This window comes from Ursus arctos, unplaced genomic scaffold (genome assembly GCF_023065955.2).
Source record: "Ursus arctos isolate Adak ecotype North America unplaced genomic scaffold, UrsArc2.0 scaffold_32, whole genome shotgun sequence".
Lineage (NCBI taxonomy): Eukaryota > Metazoa > Chordata > Mammalia > Carnivora > Ursidae > Ursus > Ursus arctos.
Window position 1 is genome coordinate 8,630,964 of NW_026623008.1, and position 19,109 is coordinate 8,650,072.

Genomic DNA, 19,109 nt, shown 5'->3' on the forward strand with positions numbered 1-19,109 from the left:
ACCGCGTCTGCAGGCTGTATTTTGAAATGACCTTAACTTTGTTCAGGGGAAGTTCCAACTGTAATCTGCCTATGGGTTCCTCTTGCTCTTGGAAGGACTCTGATACTCTGAGAACAAAAGGCGTAACTGATCTTTAAGAACCAGGAAATCTAGAGTGATGTCTTTACAGATTTCACTGTAACTCCAAGCCATTCGTTTTTCACTTAAAAAGTAATGACTCAGACTGGCCCACCCTAGTTTGCCTTCTGAGAACTTGGCTGTGAGCTTTCTTGTTTTTGGAAGGGCCTTCCTTCAGCAGTGACTAGTCAGCCTCCCCGGCCCCCCACACCTGGGACCCGGGCTCTGGTGCCCCCACCCCCTGCACCGTGGTCCTTCCGATGCCCAGGCCACAGACTAGGGGTGTCATCCTGGACTCCGGTGGCACTTGCTTCCGTCTTCAGAATAACCTCTGTACCTGGACCACTTTCCCCGGTCCATCACAGCCCCTGCTCTGGCCCCGGTCACTGCCACCTCGCATGTCCCTCCTGCCTTTGCCCCCAGCTGCTTGTTTCTAGGCAGCAAGCAGCCAGAGTGAGCTCGCCATAGATTTGAAATAGAGATCTGCTCATGTTACTCTTCTGCCCTGGCTCCTGTCCCTCCCAGAACGGGCCCACATCCTGGCGGTGGCCCTTGCAGGTGTGCGCTGCCTCGCACCGCCCCTCACTCCCTGGCGCCCTCTGCTTTGGCCACATGGTTCCTTGCTGTTGGAAACTGCTCCGCACATAACCTCCGTAAGTCTTGGCCCTGGCTGACCTTCTGCCTGTTCCTCCAGACGTCACAGCTAATTCTTTTCCCTCCACGCCTGCTGAGATGTTACCTCATTGTCTGGGCCTACCCAGACCACCCTACTCAGGCTCCCTCTTTTCTTCCCTGTTCCCTGGCACTTCTGAGGACTGTCGCCCTGCAGCCTGTGGAATAGCCATGGTTTCCTGGTCGCCGTCCTCCAGCACGTAATACTGTTCGTTCGGTGTCCACCTGCTAGAGCACTAGCTCTGCAAGTCCTGAGATTTTTGTCTGGTTTGCTTATTGATACGTGCCAAGCATCTAGTCCAGTGCCTGGCACAGAAATCAGAACTCAGTATTGATACTTGCTGAATTAATGAATCCTGTCCTGATAACAGAGTCCACATACTATCAGCCCTCCAGGGTTGGGGGCCAGAACGAAATGCTACTGGAAACTTCCTAAGAGTAGGCATGGGACCAGGGGCTTTCAGATGTTCAAATCTCAGCAGCTAGAGGGCTGATAGGTCCTGGATTGGAGCCCAAGTCTTAATTTCCCAAAGCCCAGTGGCTTTCAAACATACTTTTCTCTCTTTTTCTTTCTTCCTTTCTTCCTTTCTTTCTTTTCTTTTCTTTTTTCTTTTCTTTTCTTTTCTTTTTTCTTTCTCTTTTCTTTTCTTTTCTTTCTTTCTTTTCCCCACTATTAGAAATACACGATGAACAAGCGCACACGTGTATATGTGTAGGTGAGACCAAAAATTCAAAGTCAATCAGTGCCCTTTTTCTGTGATACACACGTATTTTCTCTTCCGCTGCTACATGCAACCCACTAAATTGCTCACCAGCTACTCCTAGATGACGACCCATGTTTGGAAAAAGGTGTTCTAAACCCTGTTCCTCACTGAACACCGCCTAGTTCTCTATCCCCAGTCAAGACCAAATGCCTGTGGTTGCTCAGCCGGCCTCATCCACCCACTGAGAGTTCTGGGGAATCCAAGAGGTGAGATTTTTGGTTTTCCAGTAACAGTATCCCTATTTAATCACAAAGTATGTGGCCAGAATCTACCATCTTCCAAGGTTGGGCCTTCCTCACAGATGTCAGCTAAATTCACTCTGTCCTCCAGGACAGGGATTTCTGGCTCTGAGTCAGACTCTCAGGCTTGAGATTAGAACAGCCAGCTTTTAATGAGAGCACGTGTCAGACATTTATATGCATGGACCCAAATCTTAGAAATTCGGTGATCTATTTGCCTCTGTGCAAAAGAGGAAGTTCATGAATTTATCGAAATATTTGGGTGCCTACTATGTGCTAACGAGCACGGTGCTAAGCATGAGAGCTAACAGCAGTGAGTAAGGTGGGTAAAAATCTCTGTCTTTCTAGAACTGGTATGCTAGTGGAGGAAGGCGGACTACAGGCAAAACCAGCTGAGTGAAAGACATATCAGCAGATAAGGACTATGGGGGAAAATGAGGCAGGGAAAGTTTGGGGAGGGTGTAACAACAGTGTGGTTGGGGTAGGCCTTCTGAGAAGACAACATTTGAAGGAAGACAGTGGGCAATGAAACCCTGTGGCTATCTAGGGCAGTGCATTCTAGACGGAGGGACCAGCAGATGGAATATGGTTACGAGCAGCCCAGTATCTTTAAGGAGCACAATGAGACTTGTGTGGCTGGAGCAGAGTGAGGGAGGGGCAGAGGAGTAGGAGACACGGTATGAAAAGGAACTGGAAGCAGGTTGGGATCTCACAGGTAAGGACTTCGGCTTTACTCTGAGTGAGGTAGATGCAATTGGAGAGCCTCGAGCAGAGGAGTCCCATAAACTGACTTCCATCTTAAGGGGGTCCCAGGCTGCTGTGTAGACAACATGTTGAGGAAGGATGGAAGCAGGGGGAGCAGTCAGAAGGTGACCAGTGTTCCAAGGAGGAGAGGATGGTCCCTGCGGCCGGGCGGCTGCGGTTGAGGTGGTGAAAAGCAGTCAGGTTCTGGAGTCCTTTTAAAGATTGAAATGGGGGTGCCTGGGTGACTCGGTTGAACATCTGATTTTTGGTTTCGGCTCAGGTCGTGGTCTCGGGGTCGTGGGATCAAGCCCTGCGTTGGGCAGAGTCTGCTTGGGGTTCTCTCTCTCATAAATAGATAAACCTTAAAAAAAAATAAATAAAGATAGAAATGATGTACCGTGTTGACAGACTGGATGAGTCATGGATGACTCAAGGTCCTGGGCACATGGTAGGAGGGGGAGGGCTTCAGTGGAGCAGGGGGAAATCAGGAGTCCGTTTGGGACGTGTTAAACGTAAGGCCCCTCTTCTGTAGCTGGGTGCGAGAACGTGGAGCTCAAGTGGAGTCGGGCCCAGAGATACACGTTTGGGAATCGGCACGAGGATGGTGCCTTGGCGAGCGTTCCCCAGAAAGCAGAGCCTCAAGCAGAGGGCTCACACACTGTCATTTTATTTCTGCAGAACAGCCCCAGAGAGGAGCGGGGAGGGAGGGAGGGAGGAAGAGAGAAGTTGGAGGGAGGGAGAGCTCGCAGAAGGATACATTATAGAGCTGGCTGCTGTTAGACAAGCCCGCAGAGTAACACTGTGGCCTGGAGAAGCCATGCAGGCAAATCTACCTTTCCCTGGTGGACAGGGAGGGGGAAGAATTACCCACTATTTCTCTCTTCCCACCGGTTGAAGATTTGCCCCTTGGGGCTCTGACTCTGTATTTCTGGGTTGCATATATGAATGCTGGGGCACCAAACTGGGGTCCGTGGTGGGTGGTGGAGGTGAGGGGCCTGGGCGTGGGCTGGGGTGTGGCGTGGGCAGCTTGTGTTTGCCCAAAGCACTCAGCCCAGGCGGAGCTGGAGCAACAAGCAGGTGGGGCCGGGAGGGTCCGAAGGGGGCAGAGAGTTTAGGTAGAAAAGTCTCCTCCTCAGATTACTCGGAGCCGCGCTTGCCTTCCCTCCCTTCTTCCCCAGGAGGGGAGGTCTAAGTCTGACCCAACAGAGCCCGAAGAGGCTGTAGCCAGCACAGTCTCTGCCTCCGAGGACTAGTGGCCCGAGCCACAGGCCCTGCTGGCACGGCTAGTCCCTCGTCCAGCCCCGTTCTAGACTGCCCTTGTCCTAGTCTCTGCCGCTGCTGCTCTGGTTCCTGCGGGGGTGAGCCAGACTTCGTCCCGAGGAGCCTTGGCCATCTGGTCCTGCTTGGACCGTGACTGCCACGACCGCCACTTGCAGTTACCAGTGGGTGTGGACACCAAGAGACAGACACCCGAGGGGGTTCCCGACACTCCCCTGTCCCACCATGTAGCAGCAGCCCTGGCTCCTCACGGGAATCAGAATCTCATTCCCAGCAGCACAGCGACTCTGCCCACTGGTCCGCTAGCCGGATGGGCCCAGCCACCAGGGGATGGCCCCATCTTCAAGTTCGATGGGACCCTATCGTGTCCCTCAGCAGAAGCTTCCTGCCCCCAGGCACAGGAAACATGAACGCCACAAGTGGGTCACTGGAGTGATGGAGGCAGGGGCCTCTACTTACACCCTCTGCTTCCTGTTCCCGAATACTCTAGCCGCAGAGGACACGGTGGCCTGTCTTAGTACTTGGCAAGCAGAGCTGTGAGGTATGGTCCCCGAGCTGGATCTTTCTAGGCTGTGCCACTTGGGTGTTGGGGTTCCTGGAAAGATCAGTGGAGCTTTTGGTCAGATGCCCGTTGTTCCACATTTTGCTGAAAAACAGGTCCCTAGGTGTGAGGCGATGTGTGTACCATGTGACTACATCAGGGATTCTAAAGCCCTCAGATGGGGGGGAGGGCCCCCCGCAGGCCGGGCAGGGGAGACCGTATGTGGATTAGCATCAGTCTCCGGAAGTACAAATTGCCCCCCTCCAGGGCAAACGGAGGACGGATGCCGTCCACCTGCTACCGGTGGCTGGCTGGTCCCTTGGACATGGCGTGTGGAGGGCTCGGCTTTGGTCCTGCGTCGGCAGACCAGGTGCTCAGCAGCAGCAGGACCTCCTGGAGCCTTCGGGAGAGGAGCCCGGGCCACTTCACTCCTGTCGTCGTGACTGCTCTCTCTGTCCATGAGACCATCACCACACTGGGGAGGCATGCGGAGGGAGGCTGGCTGACGTCTACCAGCACGTCACCCATTCCAGCTGTTTGACGACCGTCTCCCCTGCCCTGGACAGTCTTTGACAGATGGGAGGGGCTCCATTGGTGCTCACTGGCTCATCTTCCTACCCCCTCCCCAGTTCTCCTGGGCCTGCATCCTCCCAACTTCCCCCCCAGTCTCCTGGCCCCCAGCCAAATCCTTTGCCACCACCCAGGGTGTGTTGTGTGTATCTGTCATGCAAACCGTTCATCCCTCTTTATGCGTGGGTGACCAAGTGCACAGTGCACAGCTGTGTCTACTGGAAGGATTGGCCTTCATCTTTGTCCTCAGGGCCACTCCTGAGAGGGGGTGCTGGCACGGGAGTGGCAGCTGTCCATTCCAGCTAGGGCAAACACACTGCGCCCAATGAGGCCAAGTTCTTATCTGTTTCTTTTACTTGCTTCACATCATTGTTTAAAAAAGGTTGATTTACTTATTAGAGAGAGAGAGAGTGAGCACAAGCAGCAGGAGCAGCAGGCAGAGGGAGAGGAAGAAGGCTCCCTGTGGAGCAGGGAGCCCCATGCCGGGCTCGATCCCAGGACTCTGGGATCATGACCTGAGCCAAAGGCAGACATTTAACCAATTGAGCCACCCGGGCACCCCACTTCACAGTTTTTAACAGCTTTATCGAGATTTTATTTATTTATTTATTTGTTTATTTATTTATCTTAAAGTAAGCTCTATGCCCAACATAGGACTTGAACTCATGACCCTGAGATCAAGGGTCACATGCTCTACCAACTGAGCCAGCCAGGCGCCCCTTATGGAGATATAATTTATATACGATAAACTACAAGTTTAAAGTGTACATTAAGTTTAGACATATGTGTGCACCATGAGACCATCACCACAGCCAAGTAGTGGACATATCCATCACCGCCAAGGTTCCCTCATGGCCCTTTGTCATGCCTTCTTCCACACCCCCCAGCCACCACTGATCTATCACTATAGATGTTTACTTTTTCTAAAGTTTTATACAGATGGAAGATACAGTACATACTCTATTCCATGCAACATAATTATCTTGAGATGTTTCCATATTGTGTATCAACAGCTTATTCATTTTTATTGCTGAGTAGTAGCTGTTGTGTGGATATACCATGATTTGTTTCTCCATTCATCTGTTGACCTATGTTTGAATACAGCCGCTGTGAACATCCATATGCAAATCTTTGTATGGACAGTTGTTCCCCCATTGGATAAATGCCTAGGAGTAGAATGACTGGCTTGTATGGTGGGTATGAACTTACTAAAAAAAAAGACAACACAGCTTTATTGTGGTGTAATTTACACACAAAATTCACTCATTTTAAGTGTAAATTAAATCATCTTAGCAAGTTTACAAAGTTGTGCAGCCTTCACCACAATCCAATTTTAGAGCGTGTCCAGCACCCCAAAATTATCCCTCTTGCTCTCCTTTTCTTTCCTTTTTTTCCTTCCTTTCCGTCCTCCCTCACTCCTTTTTTTTCCTTCCTGTTAATTTGCTGAATTACACTGATTGATTTTAAGATGTTCTGGTCAAGTCACTTCATCTCGTACGACCTCCGTTTTTGGTTTTCTCTGTAAAATGCAGTCGGCATGCTCCGCATACGAACTGGATTACAGGAATTTGTCTTCGTGCTTAACCCAACTTCCTCTCCCTCTCCTCCAGGCAGGGATCCGTCTTCCTTCTTCTCTGCCTCCCAGTGCCTAGCACCGTGCCTCTTGGTACAAAGTAGGCACGATAAATACTGGAGAGAAAGTATGAAAGAATGGGTCTCCAGCCGCCCACTACCCCACTCCCACCCGGCCTCCCATAGAGGAATTCTGCGGCTTGGAAGCAGCTTCCGGTCCAGATTCTGAAACTGCCGCCGCCAAACCCCGCGTGGCCGGCGGCCCCGTCCTGACCAATCGGAGCTCGCCTTTCGGGGGGCACGCCCCATTCCTACAATCGACGACCAGCGCGTTTTCTCGGCAGTTGACCAATCAGCTGTTGAGTCCCGCTGTTAGTCCCGCCTCAATGTTGAAACTGCCGCTTCAGAACGCGGAGTAACGTTCGCAGGAGCGCCCGGAGCCTCCCGCAATCTGACCAATTAGGGCGGCCGGATCGGGCCCCGCCCCCAGACGGCGAAGCGAAGGGTGGCCTGGGCGGAACTCCGGGCTTCCAGGCTTGCGGGTGGTGAGTGCGGGAGCGGCGGGATTGGAGCGGGTGGTGAGTGCGGGAGCGGCGGGATTGGCGTGGGGAGGAAGGACTCGGCGGGAGGTCCCCCACCCATGCGCCCCCGCGGAGCGTCCGGAGGCTGCGGTGGGAAGAAAGGGGGAGGGTGAGCACACCGGCAGTTTTGCTGCCTCCGTTTCTCTTTTGAGAAGCTCTGACCCCGGGTCTTTCGGTCAGGTGAGGGCGGGGCCGGGACTCCCGGGTCGTGCGGGTCCGGCTGTTTGCCTCCCTCGTCTGCACCCTTCCCGCTCTCCCAGGGTCGTCTGTACCCGGGGACGGGGCTGGCGGGGGGGGGCAGTGTCCAATGTAGCCTGGCTTCCCTCGGCCTCGGCCCGTGGTGTGGGCGGTCCACCAGGTGACCAGTGTGGGTGGGGCGGGTGGGGGGGCCGGGCCGGCTTTCTGAGAGTAGGGTCTGACCTGACCCAGCGTTAAAACCGGCATGGTGCACAGTGAGGGAGACTGAGTTTCTGGGTGGAGCCTGGGCCTGGATCCCTGAGGGCATTAGGAAACCCCTTCCCCAGCCTGCAGAAATCCCTTCTGGGGCATCGGTGTGTCTTTGAGCCTGGATCCCTGGGGGCAAAAGGCTGAGAGAGGAGGAGGAGAAGGCATTCCAGGCACCTCTCTGCTACAAGGGAGAGGCTGGAGTGACCATGGGTCTTGGAGCCAGATTCAGGTTCAAATCCTGGCTTTGTCACTTACTAGTGGTGTGACCTGGGGCAAGTTGGTTAACTCCTCGGAACTTTGGTTTCTTCATTTGTAAAAAGAAACAGAAGATGGAAGGGTGGGCAGGACAGAGGGAAGCTTCCCTTCAGAAGCCTGATCAGGGTTGGATTCACAAGTTATAATACTTTATATTTGTAGACTTGCCCGAATTGTGTTCTACTAATTAGACTAATTTCATAGTTAAGATTGTTAAAGGGGGATGGTTCCCTTTTGGGCGTGTAAGTAAACACACTGTGGCCAGTTTAATAATAGACATTTGTTGAGTGCTCACTGTGTACCAGGTACTATACTAAGGCTTAACGTGCATTACCTCGTTTAATCCCTACAGTAACCTCAGGGGGTCTGTTATCATCTCTGTTTGGCAGATGAGGAAACTGAGGCACAGAGTGATTAAATGACTTGCTTGAGGCTGCACAGTTAGGGAGCAGAGTAGGGATTCGAACCCAGGCCTCCGGCTTTACAGGGCAGCCTCCTTGGCTGGTGTCATGCTGTCTTCGCTTTAGGTAGAAGAGCTGGGCCTGGAACTCAGCCCGAGGGTACACTGCAGCCCAGGAGGACGCCACATGCATGCCTGGGATGGTGGAGACCAAGGATTTGGTACAGCTGCGGCAGCTCAACCTGGCGCTCCTGAGGCAGCTGTGGGTCGGGCAGGATGCCGTGCGGCGGTCAGTGGCCAAAGCAGCCTCAAAAGTGAGCACCCACCTTGAGAACCTGCAAGGGGGGCGTGGAGGGGGCTGCCTAACCAGGCAGGTCCCAGGCCTCGTGTGCAGCACGCCCAGTTTAGAGAAAGCTGAGGCCCAGCGAAGAAGGGTCTGGCTGGGAACACTGCAGAGGCTGGAGCAGGGATGAGGACTGAGGAACCAGGCCTAGTGCAGGCCAGCTGGGTGGGTGGCTGGGCCGCTCCCTGGGTGACCTGGCCTTTCTGTTCCAGTCAGCCCGGGACTCCAGCAGCAGTTATGACTCCCAGACATCATCATCCCAGGAGACGTCTTTAATGGCCTTCAGAGCCTCCAGCCTACAGGACGCCCACCAGGCTGATCCCTGTGATCTGTCCTGGCGTGGCGGGACCAGCTCTGAAGTGGTCTCTTTCCCATCTGCCAAGTACCGACACCAGGCGTCCTTGGGCTCACTGAGGCCCTGCTTGGCACCCTTACTGGCCATCTCAGACTCAAATGACCCAGAGCCTTCAGCAGAGCTGGACAGTCCAGGGCCTCAGGAGGCCCAGGCCCAGAGCTCTACCCGGGATCAACAAAGCAGGCTGTCCAAGGTAACAGGGGGGAATAGAACTTCCATGAACTTCAGTCTCCCTGTCTCACAAATGCAGTCATCAGCAGGCTCCCTTCAGGGTGGGGGGCTTCCTGGAGATACTTTGAGTCATGTCCAGCTCAGCCGAAGTGCTTAAAAAGTGGTCGTTGTTAGTTTCTCAGCGCTTTGGGAAGAAGATAATGAGCCCATTATACAGATGGGAAGACCAAGGCTCAGAGGCTACACTTGTTCAAAGTCACATGTAGAGGGGGCTTGGGGGCCAAACTCTTATCTTCCAACTCCCAAGCCCCTGACTGAGCCCTGGGGCCCATGTTAGGGTATAAGTTAGGACATGGCCCCTTTCCTTCCCGCAAGGGGGGGCCTCCTTCAGGCTGGGCCTGCATGCCTAGCCCTTGCCCCTCTGTCTCCCTCCTCAGTCAAGACTGACCCTCAGTGAGGAGTCTGCGTTGCCTGACACCAGCTGGCGCCTCAGACCATACTTGGGCTACGACTGGATTGCAGGTATGGCCCGCCTCCACGTGCCTGCCTGAACCCTCCTGGTGCGGAATGCATGAGTCAGAGCTGCCATCTTCTTTAGCATGTGTTGGTGCTGGGCCCCTGCAGAACTCCGTATGCATATCGTCTCTACGTCATACTGCCTATCTACCCCCCTACACCCCCACCGCCAGCAACCTGTGGCCTGGCTGGTCTCCCTATGGCTTCGTCTACCCCATTACTCTCTGTTTTTGACACGGCAGCCAGAGTGAATTTTTAAACATGGGAATCAGGGTACTTAACACTTAGAATAAAATCTAAAATCCTTCTCTAGACTTAGAGGTAAGACCTGGCCTCAGTTAGCTCTATGACGTGACCTCTGACTATCAGCCTCTGGCTCATCGCTCAGCCTTACGGGCCTCCTTGCTGGTCCTTGAACCTGCCACAGTCATGGCCACCTCAGGGCCTTTGCACTTGCTGTTCTGGCTGCCTGGATGCACTTCCCCAGGTTCACACCCTCTGGTTGCTTTTCATCATTGAGGGCCTAATGAGCATAATGTCGTAGGGCCCCCGCCCCCCACATCCCTGCCTGTGGCATCAGTCATTTGTATGTTCTTTGTGTCATTGGTTCTCAGGAGTCGTCCTGTTTCCTTGCTTCTTAGCTGAGTTCTAGTAGAATGTAAGCTTCATTCGAACAGGGCCATAGACATCTTGCTGTATCTCCCGGAGCCTGCGCTTAGAGGCGTGTGACGCATCGTAGGCCCTCACACAACACTTGTCGAATGAGTGAGTGAATGGTCGGTCATAAGAAGTTGCTGCTGTTTGGCTCCCCACTTCACAAAGGGGGAACTGAGGCACAGAGAGGTGGAGTTCCTTCCTGAAGGCAGGTGCGCCTTGGGGTTGCAGGGGCCTAGCAGTGGTGGGGAAGCAGGCCCTGTCCCCAGGGTTTCCCGGCCTGTCAGCTCACTGCCTTGCTTCCCGTTTCTGGAAAGTGGAGGCGCCTGCCTCCTGCCCGCCTGTTCCTGTGCTCACGCTCCTTTCCAAGGGTGGACGAGCGCTCCCATCTCAGGCCTGTCCCTGCATTTGTGCGCTCTACCCTGTCCCCTCTGGGCTCCCGGAAGATTTGCTTCCTGCGAGTCTCCTTCCTCCTCGTTCCGCCCCAGCAGCATGTGAACACTGGCAAGGGTGCGGAGAACAGGTTTTAGGGAGCGCCTGTTACATGCGATGTTCTGTGAGCTTCCCTCGGCTTTACTCCTATCATCTCCTCTGCTCTTCACGGTGATCTGGTTAGGCTGGTGCTGCTGTTGTCCCCTGTCCCCGAGGACAGGTGAGAAGGCTGAGCTGCCTGCTCTGAGACACTTCACGAGTCTCACGTCTGCTCAGCGGTAAAGCTGCAACATGTTATTTCCTACCCCGATGAGATATTTCTCTATTTTATTTTATTTAAAGATTTTATTTATTTGAGAGAGAGAGTGAGAGAGAGAGAGAGCGCACAAGTGGGGGGAAGGGGCAGAGGGAGACGCAGGCTCCCCGCTGAGCAGGGAGCCCGACACACAGACATGGGACTCGATCCCAGGACCCCAAGATCATGACCTGAGCCAAAGGCAGACACTTCACCGACTGAGCCACCCAGGCGCCCCGCTCTCCTCTGTGTTTGTTTCTGGTCGCTGCCTGTTTTCTCTGCTGTGCTGTAGAACAGAGCTCCTCGCAAGGGCTGTCTAGACTCGCTGTTTCCAGCTTCTCTCCTTCCCTTTTTCTCAGTCGGGCTTCAGCCCCTGCCGCCCACCGACCCCGTCCTGTCAGCGGTGAGCTCTGTGTTGCGTGCTTCCCTGACTCGGCTCTCTTCCTGGCAGGCGTCACCACCTGATGCTGGGTCACAGGTTTCTTTGGTGACTAATTTGTCCCTTACCACCGTATTTGTAAGGCTCACGAGGGCAGGGCTTTGTCTAGTTCCCTCCTCTCTCCCTTGCACATAAAACTGTGGCCCCTAGGAGGGGCTCTGTAAGTATTTTTTGTCTTAATATTTTTTGCCTGGATGATAGGCTGTGCATGAGGGGAGACAGCACGGAGACAGGACCAACAGTCACTGTGAGTGGCGCGTCCCCTCCAGGTCTGTACAAGGCAGAGCGGGGGCAGAGCAGGTAGGCTGGAGTGCTGGGCCGAGTGCCCCCTAAGTCTCGGCCGGTGGCCACACAGCAGCTCCCGGTGCTTTGCCCACTCCAGGGTCTCTGGACAACAGCTCACCTGTCACCAGCAAGCCCGAGGCCTTCTTCTCGAAGCTACAGGATTTCCGGGAAGCCAACAAGGAGGAGTGTATCCACAGTGACCCTGAGTGAGCAGGGGTGGCCGAGGGGTGGGCAGGGCAGCTCAGGGACCCCATCGCCCAGCCTGCTCACCCTTTTCCCCTCACAGACCCCAGTTCCTAGGCCCGCGAGAGAGCAGTGGCGGGGAGGAAGACCATGAATGTGAGTGGAAATTCTCAGCAGGCACCCCGTGGCCTGGCCGAGTGAGGTCTCTGGAGCCTAGGGAGGCAGCTGGGGTGCTGGGGACGCAGGGAGGGGGACCTAGGGTCCAGACAGGGTGGGGCAAGCCTTGGGTGGGGGCTGGGGAGTGGCGGGGGAGCTGAGACCAGGCCTTGTGGGGTTCAGGGCCGGCCCTGTGTCACCCCAAGTCCCCCCTCCCCAGCTGCCTCCTTTCCTGTGTGCCCCCACTTCCGCTGCTCTGCGCCCTGGGGGGTGGAGGCGCTGCCTCAGTCCCGCGAGCACCTGAGCCTTGGCTTTGGGGTCGCATCTGCAGCATACGGTGCACACACGTGTGTACATCGCGTGTGAGGGCCGTGCACGTGAATGTACGTGTGTGCCTCCTGCGTGTGATTGACCAGTGTAGGCACGTGCGTGTGCGTTCACGGATGTGAGCGTATGAAGCCACGTTTCGTGTTTGCACACGTGCCGCTTACGGGTGTGAAGACGCCAGTGTGTGTGCAATGTGCGGGCGCACTGTGCGTCCTGCCGGAGCCGGCGGTGTGCTCAGCGCTGTCCCGGGGGCACATGTGCGTGTTTGTGTCCTGTGCGTGTCCCTCTGTACCAGCCTGTGTGGTGGGGGCGGGGGTCCAGGGATCTGGGGGCCCGGCTGAGAGGAGCTGCTGCTTCCCACGGCCCCGCAGGCGTGTACTGTTACCGCGTCAGCCGGCGCCTGTTTCTGGTGCCTTCGGATCCTGGCGCCCCCTGCCGCCTGTGCCGGACACCTCGGGACCAGAGGCGTCCTGAGACTCTGGTGGAGCCGGCGCAGGTCAGGTGAGTGGCCGGAGCAGGTAGGGCACCTCGGGGCAGCGGCGGCCAAGGAGTGGAGCTGGTCCTGAGGCCTGCTGGTCTTGCGGGAGGGCGGCGTGGGCCCCTGAGCCGCCGGCGGCACCCGCAGCAGCACCTTCTCTGTCTGCTGCCCCCCCCCCCACAGGGTGAGCATCCCGCTGTCCGTCCTGGACCCCCCACACTGCTACCACATCCACCGGCGGAAGAGCTTCGACGCCTCCAACACGCTGGCCCTGCCCCGGGTGAGCAGCCGTGTGGGGCTGGGTGGGGTTGGGCTGGAGCCCAGGTCCCCAGGTGGGTCCCCAGGCCCAGAGAGGGACAGAGACTGTGCCAAGGCCACACCGCGAGGCTGGGCGCGAGGAAGGTGAGCACCCAGGTGTCCAGAGTTCGGGCTGGGCTGCTTCCATCCCCTGTGACTATGCTCAGTCCCTGGTCCTCACCCACCCCACGCTTCCAGGATAAGTGCCCCCGTGCTGGCATCATGCACACGCGCCTCATTGATGGAGCTCTCGGGTGCTGTGTGCATAGTAGGAGGGTTACCTCATGGAGCTCTCACGGCAACCAAGACTGGGTCCTGTTGCCATCCCACTGTACAGATAAGCAGACTGAGGCAGAGGGAGGTGACTGGCCTCGGGTCAGCAGGTGGAAGAGTGAACCCAGGTCCTTTTGTTTCCTAGTGCCTCTCACGGAAACGTTCTTTGTGTCTCCTGGGTAGGGCGGGGTCCGTGGGGGCCCCACTCCCAGTTGAGGCTGGGGGAGCTGGGATTATGGGGAGGAGAAGGGATGCTGAGGAAAGTCGGTCTCATCTGTAAAATGGGTACAGCATACGGTCCTCTGACTGGTGGGTGAGTGGGGCACTTCCGTGAATCAGTACTTGTCAGGGGCGTGGGGCAGAGGCTGTCACACAGGAAGTGCTCTGTCAGTATCCACGGGCTTCCCTCCTGTCTCAGGCCAGGGGCCCAGGACCTGGGTCAGCAGGGAAAGGAAGGCCTAGGGTAACCCAGTAGATAGACACAGACCCCTGCCCTGGGGGAGCCTCAGTCTGCAGGGGATATCATGACTGTTTGAGGGGGGACAGAGCTTCAGCTAGGAGATGCTGGCAGTCCAAGGGGAGAGGCATAGCCCCCTCCCTAGGGTGCTTCCCATCAGAAAGGAGCCCTGCCACAGGCCAGGCGCCTTAACCGCTCGCTCTCCACAGCACTGCCTGCTGGGATGGGACATTCTCCCTCCGAAGTCCGAGAAAAGCTCAGCCCCCAAGAGCCTCGACCTCTGGTCCTGTGTGTCCTCCGAGGCCCAGCACCGGAAGCTGTCAGCTGCCAACCCTTCCCACCTGGTATGGTCCAGGGTGCCCCAGGAGGGACAGATGCCTTGGAGCAGGCCTGGGGGTGCAGATCGGAGCAGGGAGTACAGAGCCCAGAAGCATCTCTTGGCAGGGCCCCAGCCCCCCGGCCCACGGCACCCTCCCAGGCTCTTCCGCTCCCTGCCAGCTCCCCCACCCCACCCAGGAAGGTGACCCTGACTCTGATCCAGAAGGTGATGAGGTGGGAACTGAGGGTGACCTCTGAAGTGGCCCCCTCTGACACCTCCCCATTCACCATCCAGGCCCTGCCCACCAGGGTCCCAGCCTGTACCCCAATCTGGTCAGAACCGCAGCCATGCGCTCCCTGGCCGAAGCCCTGAGGACTGGCCACTTGGAGGAGGACGGAGCCCCTGCCGTCACCTGTAACCCCTCTCCTCTGTTACGGTGCCCACGACAAGGGAGGTGGACTTGGGCCCCAGCCTCGTAGTTGGGCAAGGGGATGGGGCCAGGCCTTTCTCCTTCCTGGGGACAGAGGTGGGGACTCCAGGCTTGGGGGGGGGGGATTCTGTGACACGTTTGTAAATAAAGCTCAGTACTCTGTAGCTCCAGATGGCCTGTGTGCTGGGTCTAGCCTGCCGGTGTCCTCGGTGTCCAGGAGGCTCCCCTGGGGACAGACACATCTGACAACCTGCACTGGGCTGGGTGGACCCACGACCCTGGGTGTGGCTCTTTGTGCAGCTCCCAGCTCTGGGCAGGTGGCCTCCCGGGTGGGGGCTCTGGGCTCAGGGGCTCAGGCTGGCCCCCGTGGATGAGGCTGCAGCTGGGGACAGCAGGCAGTGAGTGAGTTCTCCCCTTCTTGGTCCCATTGACCGAGGCCCTCTCTGGAAGTCCCTGGGCCAGTGGTTCCTCCCCTGCCCTCTCTGGCCCAGCCCCAGGAGCCCCGGGTGATCAGAGCCGCAGCAGGCGCAGACGGGGAAGCCGAGAGCCAGGCGGTGAGCTGGAGGCGGGGTTGGCAGAGGGCCCGGATCTCCCCTCCGGGGTTACCAGCCAGTGTCTGTCTTTCTCCTGATAGGTGGGACATTACAAAATTCCTGGTTTTGTAGGATAAAAATGGAATAAATGGGAGCCCGAAGCCCAGAGGAGGAACGTGGTTTTTCTGAGGTTTCTCAGCTCAGAGGGCTGGAACGAGGGTTGTGGTCTTCTGTGGGCTCCACGTGAGCCGTGATGCCGGGGAAGCTTGGTCCAGCCACTGAGCACGGCTCACGTGTTAGGGTGGCGGGGGGGTGGTGGTCTGCTGCGGTAGCTGCTGGACCCCCGGCTCTCAGGGCCTTCTGTGGGTTCCAGTTTCTCCACATCCACATCAGTGCTTATTTTCTGCTTTTTTGATGATAGCCATCCGAATGGGTGTGAGTGGGGATCTCATTGTGGTTTTGGTTTGTATTTCCCTGATGGTGGGTGACGGGGAACATCTTTTCTTGTGCTCGTAGGCCATTTGTATGTCTTCTTCGGAGAAACGTGTGTTCAAGTCCTCTGTTCATTTTTAAATCGGACTGTTTGGGTTTGTTTTTTTTTTATGTTGTTCACATGTAATTTTAAGTCTTAGGGCCTGTGGGAGTCAGTGGTTTTGTTAGAAATTCTTTGGCCAGAGGGAAAAGAGAATCTGGAAATCTTCAGCCAAACAAAATTATGAATTTACAGCTGAGATCAGCTTAGAAGTTCGGCTGACCTAGAAAAGCAACAGTTTGAACAAGACAAATGTTTCCCATAAAAGTCTTGATGGCACTGCTGGGTCCATTAAAGCCTCAGGGTAAATGATTTCTCTGGAAACACAATTCTTCTGAAAATGTAGGTTTCCCCCATTTACTTCCAGTCAGTCTTTTTTTTTTTTTTTTTTTTTTTAAGATTTTGTTTATTCATTTGACAGAGATAGAGACAGCCAGCGAGAGAGGGAACACAAGCAGGGGGAGTGGGAGAGGAAGAAGCAGGTTCCCAGCGGAGGAGCCTGATGCGGGGCTCGATCCCAGAACGCCGGGATCACGCCCTGAGCCGAAGGCAGACGCTTAACCGCTGTGCCACCCAGGCGCCCCTCTGGTCAGTCTTCTGTGCGAGAAACCACACCCATGGTCTGCAGACACTGTGACACCATTGACAGACTCACCCTTTGTTTGCCACCAGGAAAAATGGGTCTGATCTCCGATGCTCCCGCTGTGAGGTGACGCTAATTTCAGGGATGTTAAAATGTGAAAGAATTTGCATTTTAGAATGAGACACAAAGTCTTGTTTTTTAATTTAATTTTTAAAATTTTTTTAAAAGATTTTATTTATTTATTTGAGAGACAGAGGGAGAGGGAGAGGCAGGGAGCCTGACGTGGAGCTCGATCCCAGGACCCCGGGGATCATGACCTGAGTCGGAAGCAGACACACTTAACTAACTGAGCTAGCCAGGCACCCCATTTTTTTTTTTTAATTTTAAATTTATTTATTTATTTATTTATTTGAGAGAGAGAGCATGCACAAGTGGGGGAACAGTAGGTAGAGGGAGAAGGAGAAGCAGACTGGCCGCTGAGCAAGGAGCCAGACATGGGGCTCGATCCCAGAACCCCAGGATCATGACCTAAGCTGAAGGCAGACACTTAACCAACTGAGCCACCCAGGTGCTCTGAGACACAAAAAGTCTTAAGCCTAAGGACTCCCCGACTTTCTATGAACTGACTTCTGGGTTCCCCCTGGCTGTCTCAGTCGTGGTCTCCACGGTGGCTTCCTTGGGGGCCTTCAGGAACAGTCGGCTGGGGTGGGAAGACTTAACCCGATCTTTGCTGCTGGTGTGCTTGTCAGCGTTTCAGGGAGGCTGAGGAGGACTCGGCCCTGGGCTGCCGTCCTGCCCACGCTGCCTCTGCTGAGCTGTTCCGGATGACTGCTTCCATCTGGGGGAACAGGCTTCTTCAAACTTAAGGGTCCCCAAGAGTGAAGGTCACAGGCAGAGACCCCTGGACAGAGTTTCATGTCTCCTAGGCCAACTTCACGCAGCCTGCAGCCCGTCCCCACCGCTGTCCTGCCGCCCCAGCTACCTGCACGCCATTCCATGTTCTTCGAGGCCCCTCCCTCCCCCTCACTTAGAGGATTGTCCAGATCTGTTCCTGTCCGCAACCTTCACCCCCTCCAGCTCCTACTTAACCGTCCACATCTCAGCTGCTGTGCCCTTAGATGCACCCCGCCCCGTCACACGCTTCCCTTCCCCGCACTTGTCCACATCGGCCCTTACAGGTTATTAAGTGCCTGATCTCGAGCTCCCTTACTTCGCCTCTCTCTGCGGCTAGAATGTAATAGCTTCGCGCGAGCAGAGAGAGTCTTTTTTCTTAGTTGGAATTTTTTTCTCTTGTTTTCTCAAAAGTAGTGGCTAACCTGTATTCAGGATTTGGCGTTTTCCTCCCCCTTGGTTTCTCACGAGGGTGATAAGAGGAGGCTTTAATTCCCCTGAGCCAAAGGACGCCTGTGTTTGCGCGCACGCACTGATACGTTGTTTCTCCCCACTCCTGCAAATGAATAGCGTTCTTTCTTTGTTCCCCCTCCAAGGATGTGACATAAATTCCAAAGGAAAAAAGCAAGATAACCTACTTCTTCCCAAAGTGATGTCGTATGTTAGTCACTTAGAAATAAGAACAGGGACGCCTGGTGGGTTCAGTTGGTGCAGCGCATGACTCTCGATCTCAGGGTGGTGTTCGAGCCCCACGCTGGGGTGGAGATTACTTAAACTTAGAAACAAAACATGGGGTCTGACCTCTGTTGTCCGTATCGTGGCGTAGACACACGAACTCAGATGGGCCATTCGTTACCTACACGCTCGCTCATGCGCCATGTGTGCGTCGAGCTCCTACCGTGTGCCAGGCACTGTTTGGGGCTCCACAGAGTAGCAGTGAACCAGGCAACAGGGAGAGCAGGGTCCTGCCCCCCTGAGCCCCCACACAGGAGAAGTCGACACTGTAAGTTGTCGGGGTGTGGTGAGCACTGACCCCTGCTCCCCTCTCCCGCCCCTCAGAGCAAGCCTCCAGCCTGCCGAAGCTTTCTTCTGGGTCTTAAACCTGCTGGCTGCCCTTGGCCTCCGGGTCTTGATCCACGCTGCTCCTTCTGCCCAGAGCTGTCTTCTTACCACTGGACACATACTCAAGCCTCAGCTTCCACATCCGCTCTCAGAGGCCTTCCCTGCTCCCACAGAACGGGGTGCGGCCCCCTGAGCCCGAGGCCCCCTCTGATTATCTGCCAGAGCCCCCTCACACTCAACAGTAAGATGCTTGGGGGCAGGAGCCGGGCCCAGACTCATCCTCGGCTCTAGCCTACAGTAGCGCGTGGCATATGGTAGGGGTCCAGTAGGTAGATGGCGGGGCAGTGATTGAATCGATGAGCCCCTAGGTCTTGGGGAGTCAGAGGCCACACAGCCCTGGGACTGAAGAGTGTGTGTCTCGGGAGTTTGGCTCTGCCGGGTGAGCGAGAACGGTCACTGGTTTTTCAGTAGGTCATGTTGTCATGCGTCTCCAGCAGATCATGAGGGTCTGGCCTCCTGGGAGGGGGTGTGGGGACGGACCCTCCATCCTGGACCTTCCTACACCTTTCAGCAGCTGTGAGTCCCAGTCCCTGGTGTGTAGATGGGGAGCGCACGGAGGAATGAACACTAGCCAGCCTCCCAAGGGAGCCTTCCAACTTCCTGGATGGCAACTGGGAGATGCTTCTGTTCTTTGGGAAGTTGAGCGGCCACTCCATTCCCACTTCTCTGTCCTCATGGAGGTAGACCATGTGTGGCCCAGAAGACAACAAAATGCTGGATTTTCCAGAATTAGATCCCCCCTGTGCCGTTTGGACTCGGCATTCTGATGTTCTGGAAATTTACATTTGGTGCAATGAAAGTTTCTACTGGGCATCCCAAGTGAGAGATCGGGGTTCAGACCCTCCCCGTGCTGTTCGG

The 19,109-nt window shown here is 55.6% G+C and overlaps 1 protein-coding gene across 3 annotated transcripts; it reads left to right on the forward strand.

Moving 5' to 3' along the window:
- Window positions 1-6,971: 6,971 nt before the first annotated feature.
- On the forward strand, window positions 6,972-14,760 carry MIIP (migration and invasion inhibitory protein). 3 transcript variants are annotated; one of them, XM_026519817.4, is made up of 10 exons: window positions 6,972-7,042; window positions 8,308-8,494; window positions 8,736-9,071; window positions 9,487-9,571; window positions 11,768-11,876; window positions 11,957-12,009; window positions 12,708-12,837; window positions 12,998-13,094; window positions 14,051-14,185; window positions 14,455-14,760. In XM_026519817.4, exons 2-10 carry the CDS (start codon window positions 8,372-8,374, stop codon window positions 14,530-14,532), a joined length of 1,146 nt encoding a protein of 381 aa, XP_026375602.1. In that variant the 5' UTR covers window positions 6,972-7,042; window positions 8,308-8,371; the 3' UTR covers window positions 14,533-14,760. The 3 variants fall into 3 exon arrangements, with proteins under 3 accessions (XP_026375602.1, XP_026375601.1, XP_057161394.1); XM_026519816.4 differs by having other exon boundaries at window positions 14,051-14,760; XM_057305411.1 differs by having other exon boundaries at window positions 7,038-7,075; window positions 14,051-14,760.
- The last annotated feature ends 4,349 nt before the right edge of the window (window positions 14,761-19,109 follow it).